Raw genomic sequence first — 14444 nt, forward strand, 5'->3', positions numbered from 1 at the left:
AAGAACTTTATTACTTGTGCAGTGTTTTGAGTCCAGATTAGTGTATAGATGTTTAAAGAAATAACTGCCTTGTAGGTCCCAAGGGAGATCCCGGATTTCCAGGAACATCAGGTCTCCCCGGTTCTCTAGGGCCAAAGGGTAGCATGGGCGAGATGGGATTGCCTGGTAATGTTTGAAGGATCACAATTGAAAGATTTGTCTTTCAATGTTACTGACAAGGTGAATCCAGACTAATTTAGAACTGTATATTTTGGTATAGGCCCTTCTGGAATTAAAGGAATTCCAGGTCAACCTGGGCGCCCTGGACAGCCTGGCTCTCCAGGAACACCAGGATTTCCAGGACAGAAAGGAGACCCTGGAACACCAGGATTTGGGCAACCAGGAGCTCCAGGAGCCAAGGTATTAACATTATATTAATGAGGGTTCAAACAAATAAACATTTTCAAATTGGCTGGATAGTTTGCATATGATACCCATAAGTAGTGATTGAGATTAGTAGAGGGGCATTAACTGGCTATTGTTGAACAGGGTGAACCTGGGTCTTCTGGTGCTCCTGGAGCTACAGGGCCAAAAGGTCAACAAGGGCCCTCAGGAAGTCCAGGATTGCCTGGGAATCCTGGTCCAAAGGGTGATCCTGGCCTCCCAGGATTCCAAGGTACAGTATTGTCAACTTATATTCAATCTAGCCCTGTTAAGAGCTAAACATTCAAAAGTTTTGTCTAATAAATTATTTCTTATTATAATTTTTTTCTCTAAATCAAGGAAGGTTCCAAACTGTCAGTGCTTGTCTTATTTGGCTATATTTTCAAAAACTGGAGCACTGGGTATCTTCATGAAAAATTGGAATGTTCTTGATGGCTTTAGGTGCACCTGGTGCCATTGGCCCTAAGGGTCTGGATGGAGTCCCAGGCCCCCCTGGTCTAGCAGGATCACCTGGAAGGCCCGGAACCCCTGGTCCATCTGGTCTGCCAGGTGTACCCGGAGACAAGGGTCAAGCTGGTCGTGATGGTATTCCTGGATCAGCAGGATTGAAAGGAGAGCCAGGTAAGTGTGACTGAATTTTAATGCATGTGTTCTGTTGATCACATGTTTGGTTAAATAACCAATACACAGACACTTTAGATATTTGGGTTATATAACAGCAGATAAATAGTTTAATGTAGTGTTTGGTGTTTTATTTGTTTAGGTGTACCAGGTTATGGGATCCCAGGTCCTTCAGGTATTCCTGGGATGCCAGGTAAAGTGTTTCACATCAAAAATACAATTTATTTTTCAAATTTATTTTTCAAATAAATAAATTATTTATTTTTCAAAATAAATTATTTATTTTTTAATTTATTTCTCTCTCTCTCATGAGATTTAATGTAACCAACAAGATATAATCTATACCAAATTTAAACTTCTATACCATAAAATATAGGTCAAAAAGGTGACCCTGGTCTCCCTGGTCAGCCTGGCAGCCCTGGCTACCCTGGAACAAAGGGCGATATAGGATCCCCTGGTGCAACAGGTAGCCCTGGTCTCCAAGGGCCCCCTGGTCCTCGGGGTCTGTCGATTCCCGGGCCTAAAGGCATCCAGGGTCCTCCTGGCCCACCAGGAAGAGTAGGTATGTTGAACTTTTTTTATCTCAGATACATCGTGGTGGCTAATTCTGTTCCTTGAGATTAGGTATTTTGCACAGTTTAAGTTCAACCCTCCTTTAATAAAACTGGTTTTAATATAAATTTATTTCTACCTTAAATTAGAACGTTTTCACAGTTATCTATGACCCGAGTTCACGAGAACAAAATTTGGCTGTGTTCTCAGGAGAGGCATTAATCGCTCCTCCAAAACAAAATTCAAAAGTCAATCAGAAACTTTCACAAATACTGGGAATCTGTGAACTTACGTAGTTGGAAGCAACTGTAAGCTTTTTTCTTTGTGTCTTCATTTGCTCTGTGATACATCATTAGCAGCAATTTGAAAATATGTGCTGGCTGGCTTCCCAGATTTGAGAGGAAGCACCCCACCCACCCCACCCCCCGCCCCATTCCTCTTGATGTGATGTGAAGAGGGAAGAGGATAAAAGTCCAATAATGGTCTTTTAGTTTAGATATATTATAGATTACCTGATCTCCAGGAACAGGGTTATGCTTCTCATTGGTCAGATCTACTGTTTGGCTCTACTAGTGATATACCCGAAGTCATTTAAATAAATAAAATCTGTTTAAACTCTTGACTAGAAAGAACCATACAGTAGAGAGGCCATTATAAATATGCTTAGTCATGTGACTGATTTGCATGGATATTTCATAAGTCTCAATGATCAAATTGCACAGAACTAATAGTGAGCACAAAGTTAGTGAGCACCACACACATACACACCGTGCTTGACTCTCTTCAATGCATGCCTTCATGCACTTGTTTTTTTTTTTTATTAATTTTTGTGCATCACTTTTGTAAGAGGTAGTCGTTTGCACGCACCAATCAATGTGATTCACTCAAACAGGGCAAGACCAGCATGGATTGATCCACACTGTGTCCAAGTTCTTCATCTGTGTATCTGTTTACCTTATGTGTCTTCACTCCCTTATCCCTCTTTTTTTCCTGAGGAACGAAAGTTCTTTTTCTCTCCACAGCGTGCTGTCTGTATGGTATAATGCTGAATCCAGTGAATCAAATAGAGGATAATCAGTGTTTAATGCTGAGTGTCTTCACCTGCATGGGAAAATGTTTAATGTTCATGACATGTAAAGCCATTACAGAACTTTCCAACATGGGCTTCCTCAGTCAGGTTGAACAAATATGAAGTTTTTTCAAAAATGAGACAAAAAGTTGTGTTTATGGATTACAGATTAAAAATATGCAAAAATATTAAAATGTTAGCTCAAATTTCTAGAACACTGGTAAATTTCTATAACCTTCGGGTTTCGTCTTCTAATCTGTTTAAAGAATAAAATCTGAATAAAAAACTGTTATTTATTAGACTGTCTGTAAATAAAATGTAATTAATAAGGACATTTTTACATATTAAACAACAAGCCCAGTTTTGGCAGGTACCTGTTTGGTTAATCTATACCTCGATGCATTGTGGGTTTAACCTTTATTTCCTGTTTCCTGTGGTGTGGCTCCACCTTCTCCTGATGACACTTGCTGACAGGCCCTGAAGGTCAGGTTCTCCTCATTCCAGAAATGGCAGATGCCAGAAATGAAGGAAATTAAAAGGAAAACGAAAGAAAAAAATATTAATGTTCACATTAAGATTTGATTTATTTGAATAAACCTTAATATTTGATTTATTTGTTTATTTTTAAATAAGCGCTTTACCATTCTAGTCATTGATAGTATGCCATAAAAGTCCTGGGGTCTGATTTATAAAAAAAAAAAGTTCATATTTCAATTCAGTTTAATTATAGCACTTTTAACAATGGACAGTGTCTCAAAGCAGCTTTACAGAAGTATTGAAGCATAAAATAAAAAGAAAAAATTCTTTACAACAGTTTATAGTCGATTAAAATTGTGCAATCAAGAGCTGAGAACTAGGGCAGCATAATTTCTGAGTTCATTATAGACTTAACATTAATTTCTTCCTGATGAAGTCTTTAAATGTTCATTGATGAAGACCTGAGCTCTGCAATGGCAGTTCACAGACAGTGGGACAATATCTAAGTGGTTCTAGCCACAGCAATCCCATGGGTCACGGGCTGAGCATGCGGATTTATCCCCTGCAGAGAGAGAGACAGAGAGTAATAAGAAAAAAGAAAGAGAGAAATATTAGGTATGTACCTTATGTGCAAAGTGCAGGCAGGGACTCCATGGTTTGTTCCTGTCTTAAACATCATGCAGATGTCAGGGTCTATAAAACCTCAGTGAAACAGTGAAACAGTCAGTTATGGTACACAACGCATTAAAAGTATTGTGTATAAACCTAATGCTATTGCATATTCATGCTCTTGTGGGGGAATTTTGATCTGGTGTTGCATAATTATCAGACTGAATAAAGATTAGATGAGATCAGAAAGATTAATGAATTAACAGAAAAGATAAATGGGGACATTATCTGTAAGATGGATTAGGCTTCTTTTATGGCCTACATATAAGCTTTAACGTTTTTAACTTTATGTTTTATTTCCAAAAACATGTATTTATGTGTGCTTGAGTTTAAGATGATTTGGGGTTGTGAAGCAGACTTCAGGCATTGGGGAAATATCTCTGAATCTTTTATCTTAAGTAGCTAAAAGTGTATGATTCTTTGGCATACATTTTTATAAATCAGACTCCTGACTTATTACTCCGTTATTTATCTAGAACATACATTGAAACTGATAGTAAAGAGTTTATTTTTAAAAGATTGAGGAACGAAATGAACACGTTAAAGCTTTTCTGTAATATGTGAAAATATGAATCTCTGCTATCACTACTGGGTGCTATGTATATAAAATAATTTTGTTAAAATACCTTTCTTTTTCAGTTTGTGAAAAATCAGATAAAATGTTGCTGTTTCTACCATAATTGTGCTGCTTTTATAACTTTTGCTCTTGTTTTTAATCCACATTTTTCCATCACCTCTCTCTCCCTCTGGGATTTTGGGAACCTGTTGACCTTTGACTCCTCAATATAGGTCCTCCAGGTTAGCCTCGTCGGTTTGATGCCCACCTGAACAGTTTTCTGCACTTTTTTTTCTTTAATAAGTCTTTTAGCATGTTATAGAGTGGGTTGGGTTGAGGGATGGGTACATGCATTGTTTTTGTTTTGATGTACTGACTTCTTTTCACTCAAAGATAAAAAAAAATAGAAACACATTCAGTATAGCCAGTTATATTATTTTTAATTAAAAATTATGTATGGGGAATATTCAGATGTGTAAGACAGCTGAAATGCAAACATCAGTGACATCTTATCTTATTGGTATTGTAAAGGTCCTCCTGGCCCAGAGGGTAGCCGAGGACCACCAGGTTCTGGAGGAGTGAAGGGTGAGAAAGGCTACCCTGGAAACCCCGGATCGCCTGGTATACCTGGACAGAAAGGAAATACCGGACCACCAGGTTCGATGGTAAGTCAGGACAGAATACTAAAATAATCCTGTAGCAATTGTTGAAAAAATGCATGCTTTAGAGAGGATGTGAAGAAACTCTCAGGGAAAAAAACTAGATTTTACAATGTTAAATATTTTAGTACTTTTAATATATTTTTGAAACAAAACACTATTATTTTCTGACATGTTAACAAATCATAGTTTGTCACCTCACATTCGGATAAGCTTGGTTTATTTCTTTAATTGAAACTGAATTGAAAGTGACTTGTGTTTCTGGGAAAGGGCCCTCCTGGAGCTCCTGGAAGTGTCGGGCTTAAAGGAGATGTCGGTCTTCCGGGCGTTACAGGATATTCAGGTCAGTAGACCCGAATTGTTCTGCCACGTTGAGTACTCCAGATAAAAACGTTAAACCACTGTCATTTTGTTTATGAGGTTAAATAATCTGATATGTCTGCTCACTTAAGGACCTAAGGGACATCCTGGTAGTCCTGGGGGTCCTGGCCTACCCGGGGATCCTGGTGAACCTGGTCATCCAGGTGAGTGTATATATCTTTCTGAATTCATGAATTAGTTTTTTTTTTTTAACAAACTGTCTTTGATGTTACTGCTACTCATACTTCCTTTTAGGTATTCCTGGTAATCCAGGTCAAGCGCCGGCCCCTATTGTGGTAAAAGGTGCACAGGGTCTCCCTGGTCCTCCAGGACCTCCAGGATCCCGAGGGCTCCCAGGAGAGGCAGGACTGGAGGGGCGTCCAGGTAAGAGTTTCAAACAGCACCAGGGTGATATCTATAATAGTAATCCTATCACATTTCGAACATTACTCAGTCCTTAGTTTTATGACAAATAACAACAGATGGATTTTTAGTGTGATAGACTTTTAATTTTTTGTATTTATCTGCTATTTAAAGTGTGAGACTGATCTGTGTGATACATTTTTTGTAGGTCAGCCTGGTAGTCCTGGTGATCCAGGCCCTGATGGACCTCCAGGATTCAGTGGTCCACCTGGAGGAAAAGGAGATTCGGGACCATCTGGACAGCCGGGTAAGTGTTTTCACCAATCATAACACTTGAATTATGACCTAGTAATCTGACTCATTACATTCATTGGTAAAGATGCACAGCTGTTCCTATGGCCTCACATTTGTATCCTTATCTCAAACATCACATCGTAAATTGCTGATATAGTTACAAAAAGTGTGTTTTGTGTTTTGTTTCCTGTCTGGAATGCTGTCGAATTATATTTTTTATATTTGTTGTGCATTAATTTTATAATGTATACTCCTATAAAATAAGCTTTAGAATACTTCTTATCTATTGTGCTGGAAAGTTTAACCCTATAGCTAATTATACATTGACCATATATACATTTACACTCATCCTTCTCTGAATGTCTCAGGTCAACGGGGTTCACCTGGCTCACCTGGTCCAGATGGGATTCCAGGTCCTCCAGGACCTCCAGGTCTGTCATCAGCAGCTCATGGCTTCCTGATTACGCGTCACAGTCAGACGACAGATGTGCCTCAATGCCCACCTGGCACCTCTGTCATCTACGATGGCTATTCTCTGCTTTACGTACAAGGCAATGAGAGGGCGCATGGCCAGGACCTGGGTGAGAACACTGAATAAATAATCAGCACTCATGTCCTACTCACATAAACATACATTTCTATTTTTTTTTTATTCCTTTACAATCCTTCATGTATTTTCCTCTTCTTTATTAACATACAGTGTTATGCTCAAATATGAACTCCCATCTTCCTTGCTATGCCCTTCTCTGATGCAGGTACGGCTGGAAGTTGTCTACGTCGTTTCAGCACCATGCCTTTCATGTTCTGCAACATCAACAACGTGTGCAACTTCGCTTCCCGTAATGACTACTCCTATTGGTTGTCTACTCCTGAACCCATGCCCATGAGCATGGCTCCTATCCAAGGAGAAAACATTAAACCCTACATCAGCAGGTCAGACTCAGATACATCATTCATTCCGTACATCATCATTATCATCATTATCATGAAGTTAGCGTCAGATACATCATTCCCTACATCATCATCATCATCAAGTTAGAGTCAGATGCATCATTTCCTACATCATCATCAGGTCAGAGCAGACACATCATTCCCTACATCATCATCATCATCATCATCATCATATCAGAATCAGATACATCATTCCCTACGTCATCATCATTAACATCATTATCAGGTCAGAGCAGACACATCATTCCCTACATCATCGTCATCATCAGGTCAGAGTCAGATGCATCATTCTCTACATCATCATCCTCAGGTCAGAGTCAGACACATCATTCCCTATTTCATCATCATCATCATCATGTTAGAGTCAGATACATCATTCCGTACATCATCATCATCATCATCATCAACATCATTAGGTCAGAGTCATAATCAGTGGATGAAATATTTTTGCACCTATCAGAGCTTTTTCATTATAATCCAACTTGCTTTGCTACTTTAATCTTTCTCCATGCTTTTTCCAAATTACTGAAACTCCTATAGAGTAAACTTAATATGTTCCATATTGTGTGCAGATGTACTGTATGTGAAGCCCCAGCTATGGTGATAGCAGTGCACAGTCAGACCATCCAACTGCCATTATGTCCACAGTTCTGGGAGACACTGTGGATCGGCTATTCCTTCATGATGGTAATTAATTAAAATCCTTTTTTTGTAAAATTAAGTTGGTAACGTTGACCTGTTAGCGTGGCTAAAATTGTTTTTGCACTTTAATGCAAAGATGCAGTCATGCACCGTTTATTGAACGTAATTTGATTTTGCTTTAAGATTTACTATTTAGGGATTTAATGTTTGAAATTGTCACCTGGCTAATACAACCAACTTTATATATAGAGAAACTCTATTTTCTCGTAAATTTGTGGATGATCACCAGAACTGCATTTACAGTATATTTAGTCATCACAACTGCACTGTTTATTCTTATGTTACAGATGTAGTAGTTATTTTGAGCTGGTGGTAATGCAAGATCAATTCTGAACCAAAGTGGGTTTAAAAATAGCACCTGTTCCTCTGCTCCACTTATGTCAGCAAGACATATTTCATTTTTGAACATGTAGCATGGAAAAGCAGAACATTCTAAATACATTTTTTATTACCTTTTACCAGTAAATTATAAAGTAATTAAAGTTATCATTATATGCAGCTTATGTACACACACATACTGTACACACGCACACAAAACAAATCACAAGCTGACATTGTTCTCTCTTTATTCCAGCACACTAGTGCAGGTGCTGAGGGCTCCGGTCAGGCTTTGGCCTCGCCTGGCTCCTGTCTGGAGGAGTTTCGCTCATCTCCTTTCATCGAGTGCCATGGCCGTGGAACCTGCAACTACTATGGCAACTCTTACAGCTTCTGGCTGGCCACAGTCGAACAGTCTGAAATGTTCAGGTGAAAAAAAGCTTTCAGCGTTTTCTATCAAACTGAAGGAAGATTGACGGATAGTGCAGCCTAGTAATGATCAGGGGTCTGTAACAACAGTCTCACATCTGCCCCATTCAACACAAGGAATGACCCGTAGTCTTCTTCTTTTCTGCATGTGAATAGAACTTCATGTTTCTGTATGCAGAAATGATACTGGGAAAAATTAGGAAAAAAAAAGATCAAACGTGATGTCATGTCTGATGTCCACAGTATAGGCCTACAGTAATCTGAACCAAATTCACTACAATTTGTTAAGTGGGAAATACAGACCAACTTGCTCTTCAAAGCTCTTTGGTTAAAGGCTCCGGGTTAATGATTTGAAGGCCAATTTACAGCAAGGCACTTAACCCTATATGCTTCGCAGGGTGCTGTTTTGTGACTGACCCTGAACCCTGACCCCTACTTTCTAACAGGCAGGGATTTATGAAGAAAGATATTCACTGTGTTATAACTACTTCTCTGTTTTTAATTAGCTACTTTATTGTAGTGAACCCTCTCCTGCAGTTGTCAGAAATGCACATTGCTGTCAACATCAGGGATAATTATCTCAGCTGATGTCATTTTTTTACTTTTGCTACAACACTGACAACAACGTCCCCTGTCTCCCCGCATCCCCTGTCCTCCTCTCAGTGTTTTTCTTATCAAGTTGTTTCAGTATTGAGAAATTTGGAGAGCACTCTTGACTTCTCTTTCTTTTCTTCTCTCAGGAAGCCACAGTCTGAGACGCTGAAAGCAGGCAATCTCCAGACCCGCGTGAGCCGCTGTGTTGTGTGTATGAAGAGAACGTTAACATAGCAAAGCAGCAACGACCCAGCATGTCCCCGTATCAGAGGCGATCACCACGGCGACTGCAACAGTTACATCAAGAACAAGTGGAATTCTAGTGGTGCATTATCTTCAAGTTCAGCTCTATGGTGCTACTGTGCAACACAGCAAAAAACTGAAAAAAATATTAGTCATTACGTTTCTTTTTTTTTTTTTTTTTTTTTAAAGAAGTACCTCATACAGAGACAAATCCAACAAAAGTGCCATGATGGATCAATGTCATAAAAGTGCATTTTCTCCCTGCTTTTTTTTCCCCCCGCATTCTTTAAAATATTTTTTCTTCATAGAGTTTTGGTTGGTAAGCAAGCAACACAGTTTCAGAGAGACGTGTTACCAAATCGGCACTTTGAACATCGATGAAAAAAAAATGCACTGAATATTTACATTAGTAAGACTGCATTTTTTATGCTTTTTTTTCTCTTCTCTCACTTTTTTCTATTCTAGCTTTTCTATCGCTCTTTCTTTTCTCCCACTTCTTGGTGGTATTAACACTGCTGTATCCAAGAATCTATTACTACAAGCCTTTTCTTTTTTTTGTAAGTAATAAAATGTGTATATTGTGTAAAACACCTTTATAGTCTAAAACCTTTAAATGGTACATAATAATGATTTTTTTTTTCTGACCTGATAATTTAACTCTTTGGCACATGTTCATTCACTCAGTCCATCGCTTACTCGTTCATATGCTCTCACTTTTCACTTACGATATTTGTACAAAGTAAACATTTTGAAACAGTATTTTATATAAATTTCATATAAAGAGATATATAGACAACTAAGCTTGAATTGGCTGTGTATTTTATAATACAGTTTCATTTCCTCATCATCAGTTACAAACTACTGACAAAGAGTGAATTTTTTTGTGATTTTTGGGATCATCCTTCATCCCCCACACTAGGCATCTATTGACGTACATATCAGATGGATCTGGCCATTCATTCACTTACCTTCTCTAGCTGCTATATGATAGCCAGTGTCAAAGTCTTGGGAAACACTACTCGTGAGGCTGGAATAAGTCCTGGATGGGTCTTTATATTTTTGCATTTCCTGTGGTCAGTAGATTTATTTTTTAATTATATTTTAATCATAATATCGGAATATTAGTATTTGTTCTCCACTTATACTACACACTAGTTTATAGTTCATTATACATGCACCAGCATTCAAGAGCCATTTATTTCTTTTCTTTTAAACTGAATTTCTCCTGAGGTGCAAGTATGTGTATTTTTTTCTATCCCGAAATAAATAAGACTGAAACAAAAGAAAAAAAAAAACACGTTCACAGGTACATTCAACAAATCTATTCCAGCAGGTTTATGCAGTATTCAGTGTGTCTTTATTTTTTTATTAAACAAATCTGAAGTATGCAACGAGCATGGCCAATAAAGTTTTTATGTATTGTAAGTGTTCGTTGCCAGTGTTGCTTGTTGACTTGAAACTTTCTTTTACATGTACTGTATATTGTTGACAGAAATGTATTTACAATCATGAGCCACTAGACGGAGCAGCGCAGTAAAGTGACGGCTTTAGTCTGCCGTGGCGCGCTTCACTTTTGACCTTTATTCTGACTTTAAGGCTATGCAAATACACTTTTGTGACTAACACAGCTTGCTGATCTTGTTTGTGGAAATCTGTTTTTCTCAAAATTACAGCAGTGTGAACACCAGTAGGCGGGTCACCGCACAACTGAGTGTATCTGATAGCTTTGCACACAATACACATTTCACACAGTGTAGATGGTTAAGAGTTCAGGTTTATTTGGAGGTTTCTCTGACTGGACAGTGGTTCTAGCTCAATAAAGTCATTCTTAGCAGACGCCCTTATCCAGGGAGACTGAAACTACTCCTGATTAATCAACGGAGAGAACTGTTAAGCCCAACACTATAGGATCAACAACGCTATACAATATAACAAAAGCAGATTGTTCACAATAGTCGGAATCCTACATTACCAGAAGAGGATAAATTAAAGATGAGGCATCTCAGAGAGTAGAAACAGGATTGATACCACCATTGACTTTGAAAATATAAACATTTTTGTGGAGAAAAAGTCATTAAATTTTTTTTTTTTTTTTAATTCCTTTTTGGAAAATTACTATAAATATATTGCCCACTGTAGGTACAGTAAGTACTACAATTTCAAGTACTACAATTTCTTAAAGCCCTGAATGTCTACTTTCATATGAGCCATTAATCACCACTGTGGTGTGTGGCATGGGGAAGGAACAGGCCCAAATTTCATTTGTTGCCTCTGGTAAAAAGAGTTAACTCATCGTCTGGCTAACAAACTTGAGCTAGGATAAAGTGGATGTGCTGAAAACAAACAAAAAAAAAACACTGATACAGAGAATGCACTGCATGGCTTTAGCTTGTGATACTGGTCTTCATCCATACAAATAAATGCTGAAGGAAAAGCTGGCTGAGGATCTGCAGGATGTTTTGGATGTGAGCCATTTTAATGATTTATTCCTCAAGAGAGGTTTCCTGACCTCAGGACTTAATGAAAGGCCAAATGAAGCTGGATATCCAATAACCTCGGTTGTAACCATGTTACACACGTTGATATGAACAAATCTCACAGAGGATCAGATAAAAAATTATCCGAACTCTACGCAAGACTCATCCTTACACAATTATTTAATTATTAATGATTTGAATTAGATCATAATTTATATCTAGCACAGATTAAAATAACACATGCAACACGTCCAGGCCCACGTCGCCTCTCTGTGATAATGAATCATTCCAACTAAAAGAGAAGGTAAAAATCTCACATTAGAGTAAGTTTCTTTTCAAACATCATTACTGAGTGCCGAAGCTGCCTAGTGAACGTTGATCAGGTTTCGGTTTTAAGTTCAGATTTGCATTCGGAGCAAGCTGAATGCCTTGGCTTTCTTAGATGATCCTGTTTGGCCAAGCGACAGCTTCTGCAGCCATGGGTCAAGCGTAATAGTAGTTGCTGTTTTTGACTACGCACATGCAGAGATCGCATCTCCTCGACTTGAGTGACATGGACAGTTGTAGGGGACGCCGGAGAGGTATAGCAGGTGTACTGGGAGTTAGGCAGAGGGCATAATAAAGATGAAGATTACTATACATTCAAGACATGGTTGGATGTGTAGGAAAAACTGTATTACTGATAACTGACAATAAATCACTAAACTGACAATTAGTCATAGTTAAAGCTGGTAAGACCGGGACTTACCGAAATAATCCATTCTAAAACCTCTGTGTTATACCAGGCCACTCAGGACCTGTCGGTGACACTGCTGACAGAGGCACTCATGATTAAACCTTAGCTTTAGGTCAAGCGTGTTTGGGAATCAACAAATTGAGGATGGAATGGTGTGTCTAGGTTTTTTTACATCTTGACCTCTTCAATCGACAGCTGTGCTTCCAGGGATCGGGCTATACAGGAGGATATCAATTCATAACCTTTTCCATAATGAGTTCCTTAAGAGAACACAGCCTGCAGGCAAATGCCCAATCGGACTGTTTTGAAACTCAAGTCCACTACGGGAAATACTACATTCCTCGAGAGGAGCCAGACTAATTACCCCGCAGCCCTTATATAAAATGAAAGCCAGCAATCACATGCTAACACTGACCTAAAGGCCTATGCAGGGGCTTGCGCGCACATGCATGCTCTTTCCCGTTATCTAAAGTGGACTCTTAATGACGCAGAAGGTCTGTCAACAAGTCGAGGTTCACCCTATTCGCTGTCCTGTGACAGATCTGAGGAGCTTCCAGTGTAATCTGATGAGGTCTTGCAATTTTACAGTTTTGTAAGCATTCATGCTCAGCAGGTCACACCATGCTGCTGACATGGCTTTAATTAGGTTATGATTATAGATAGAGGAAAGAGGATATTCAGTCCCACTTGTTCTTCAGCGGCTTCATTTCAGTCATAGTGATGAAAAAGTTCAAAAGGAGATTTGCAACTGACCAAATGTCCGGGACAAAAAAACACCCATTGCTACTATATTTATACATAATTCTATCTATACAAAATAGAAATGCTGAACGATTGTGTCAATAACAGGCTATGTAGAACATACCTTTGCCCCAGAACCACATTTTAGCACCTCTGTTTTGGGAAACATGATTGTAGGAGAGGTTTGAGGGAAGATCTCTCTTACTGAAACCCGGTCAGCTGGATGATGGCGTCTGCCATCATTGACGTCTGCAGCATATTATGGAAATAATTACTGCTGTCATGAGGCATCTTGCTTAACACTCACATGCACACACACACTCGTGACAAATATGCACAGAGCTTCTGAGGCAGGTGTTGACTTCAGTACATCATCATCACGACCCAGTCTGCTTACTGGCCAGGAAATTGAGTGGTCACACACAGGTGGTGAAATTACACTCAGTGTTACCTCTTGGTGGTCTATAAGGAAGTAGAATTTGAGCAGAACTACACCATGAGGTACACAGATTGAGCCTGCTGTGCACCTGCCTAATAGGCAGGCAGGCAGTACAAAACACAACAAAACAAAACAAAACAAATCTAAACTAAACTAAACAAAGCACAAAAAACTAAACAAAAAACACAAAACACAAAGCAAAGCAAAGCAAAACAAAACAAAACAAAACAAAACAAAACAAAACAAAACAAAACAAAACAAAACAAAACAAATAATTATAGTCAGTTTTGAGGCAAGTAAATAATAAATTATGAAGGCATGCTCTTTTATATGGACATAATCCATGACAGGGAGGTGATCGGCATGATGGGAAGCCAAAGTTTAATATTTTCCATTAAATGGCACATCCCAAATTAATTAATTCATCTTATGCCAAATAAATTAAAAAACAATTACAATGTGAATCTGTCGTTGAGTATTATACTGTTTCACCTGTCTAAATAATGTCTGCAAGTCAAGTGAGTCTGTTATCATTTATCTTATAGCAGCTAAAACACAATCACTTCACCGTCATCTTTTTTTTTCTGTCTTGATTTTAAGAACCAAAAGGTGTGAAGTCCTCTGTCCTGAGAGACACTGAAGAAATCTTCCATAATATTAAACATCTCCTCACAGAAAACGTTGAATACTACATTAACAATTAAATGTTGTTTTGTGTTACATTTCAGTTCATTGTGTCATACAGGTTGCCCTGAATGAGCTGTTACTATA

General features: G+C 38.5%; 1 protein-coding gene across 1 annotated transcript in view; it reads left to right on the forward strand.

Annotated features, from left to right (window-relative positions):
• Positions 1-10903, forward strand: part of col4a5 (collagen, type IV, alpha 5 (Alport syndrome)) — a 44929-nt gene extending 34026 nt beyond the window's left edge. Inside the window, exons 35-50 of the mRNA XM_060874687.1 lie at positions 76-165; positions 260-399; positions 529-655; positions 865-1044; positions 1187-1237; positions 1421-1606; positions 4899-5032; positions 5297-5369; positions 5479-5550; positions 5642-5770; positions 5958-6056; positions 6412-6624; positions 6799-6976; positions 7567-7681; positions 8271-8443; positions 9184-10903. Coding sequence (XP_060730670.1) covers positions 76-165; positions 260-399; positions 529-655; positions 865-1044; positions 1187-1237; positions 1421-1606; positions 4899-5032; positions 5297-5369; positions 5479-5550; positions 5642-5770; positions 5958-6056; positions 6412-6624; positions 6799-6976; positions 7567-7681; positions 8271-8443; positions 9184-9271 — 2048 coding nt within the window. The 3' untranslated portion in view covers positions 9272-10903. The remainder of the gene's footprint in view (positions 1-75; positions 166-259; positions 400-528; positions 656-864; positions 1045-1186; positions 1238-1420; positions 1607-4898; positions 5033-5296; positions 5370-5478; positions 5551-5641; positions 5771-5957; positions 6057-6411; positions 6625-6798; positions 6977-7566; positions 7682-8270; positions 8444-9183) is intronic.
• Positions 10904-14444: the final 3541 nt, after the last annotated feature.

This window comes from Tachysurus vachellii, chromosome 7 (genome assembly GCF_030014155.1).
Source record: "Tachysurus vachellii isolate PV-2020 chromosome 7, HZAU_Pvac_v1, whole genome shotgun sequence".
Lineage (NCBI taxonomy): Eukaryota > Metazoa > Chordata > Actinopteri > Siluriformes > Bagridae > Tachysurus > Tachysurus vachellii.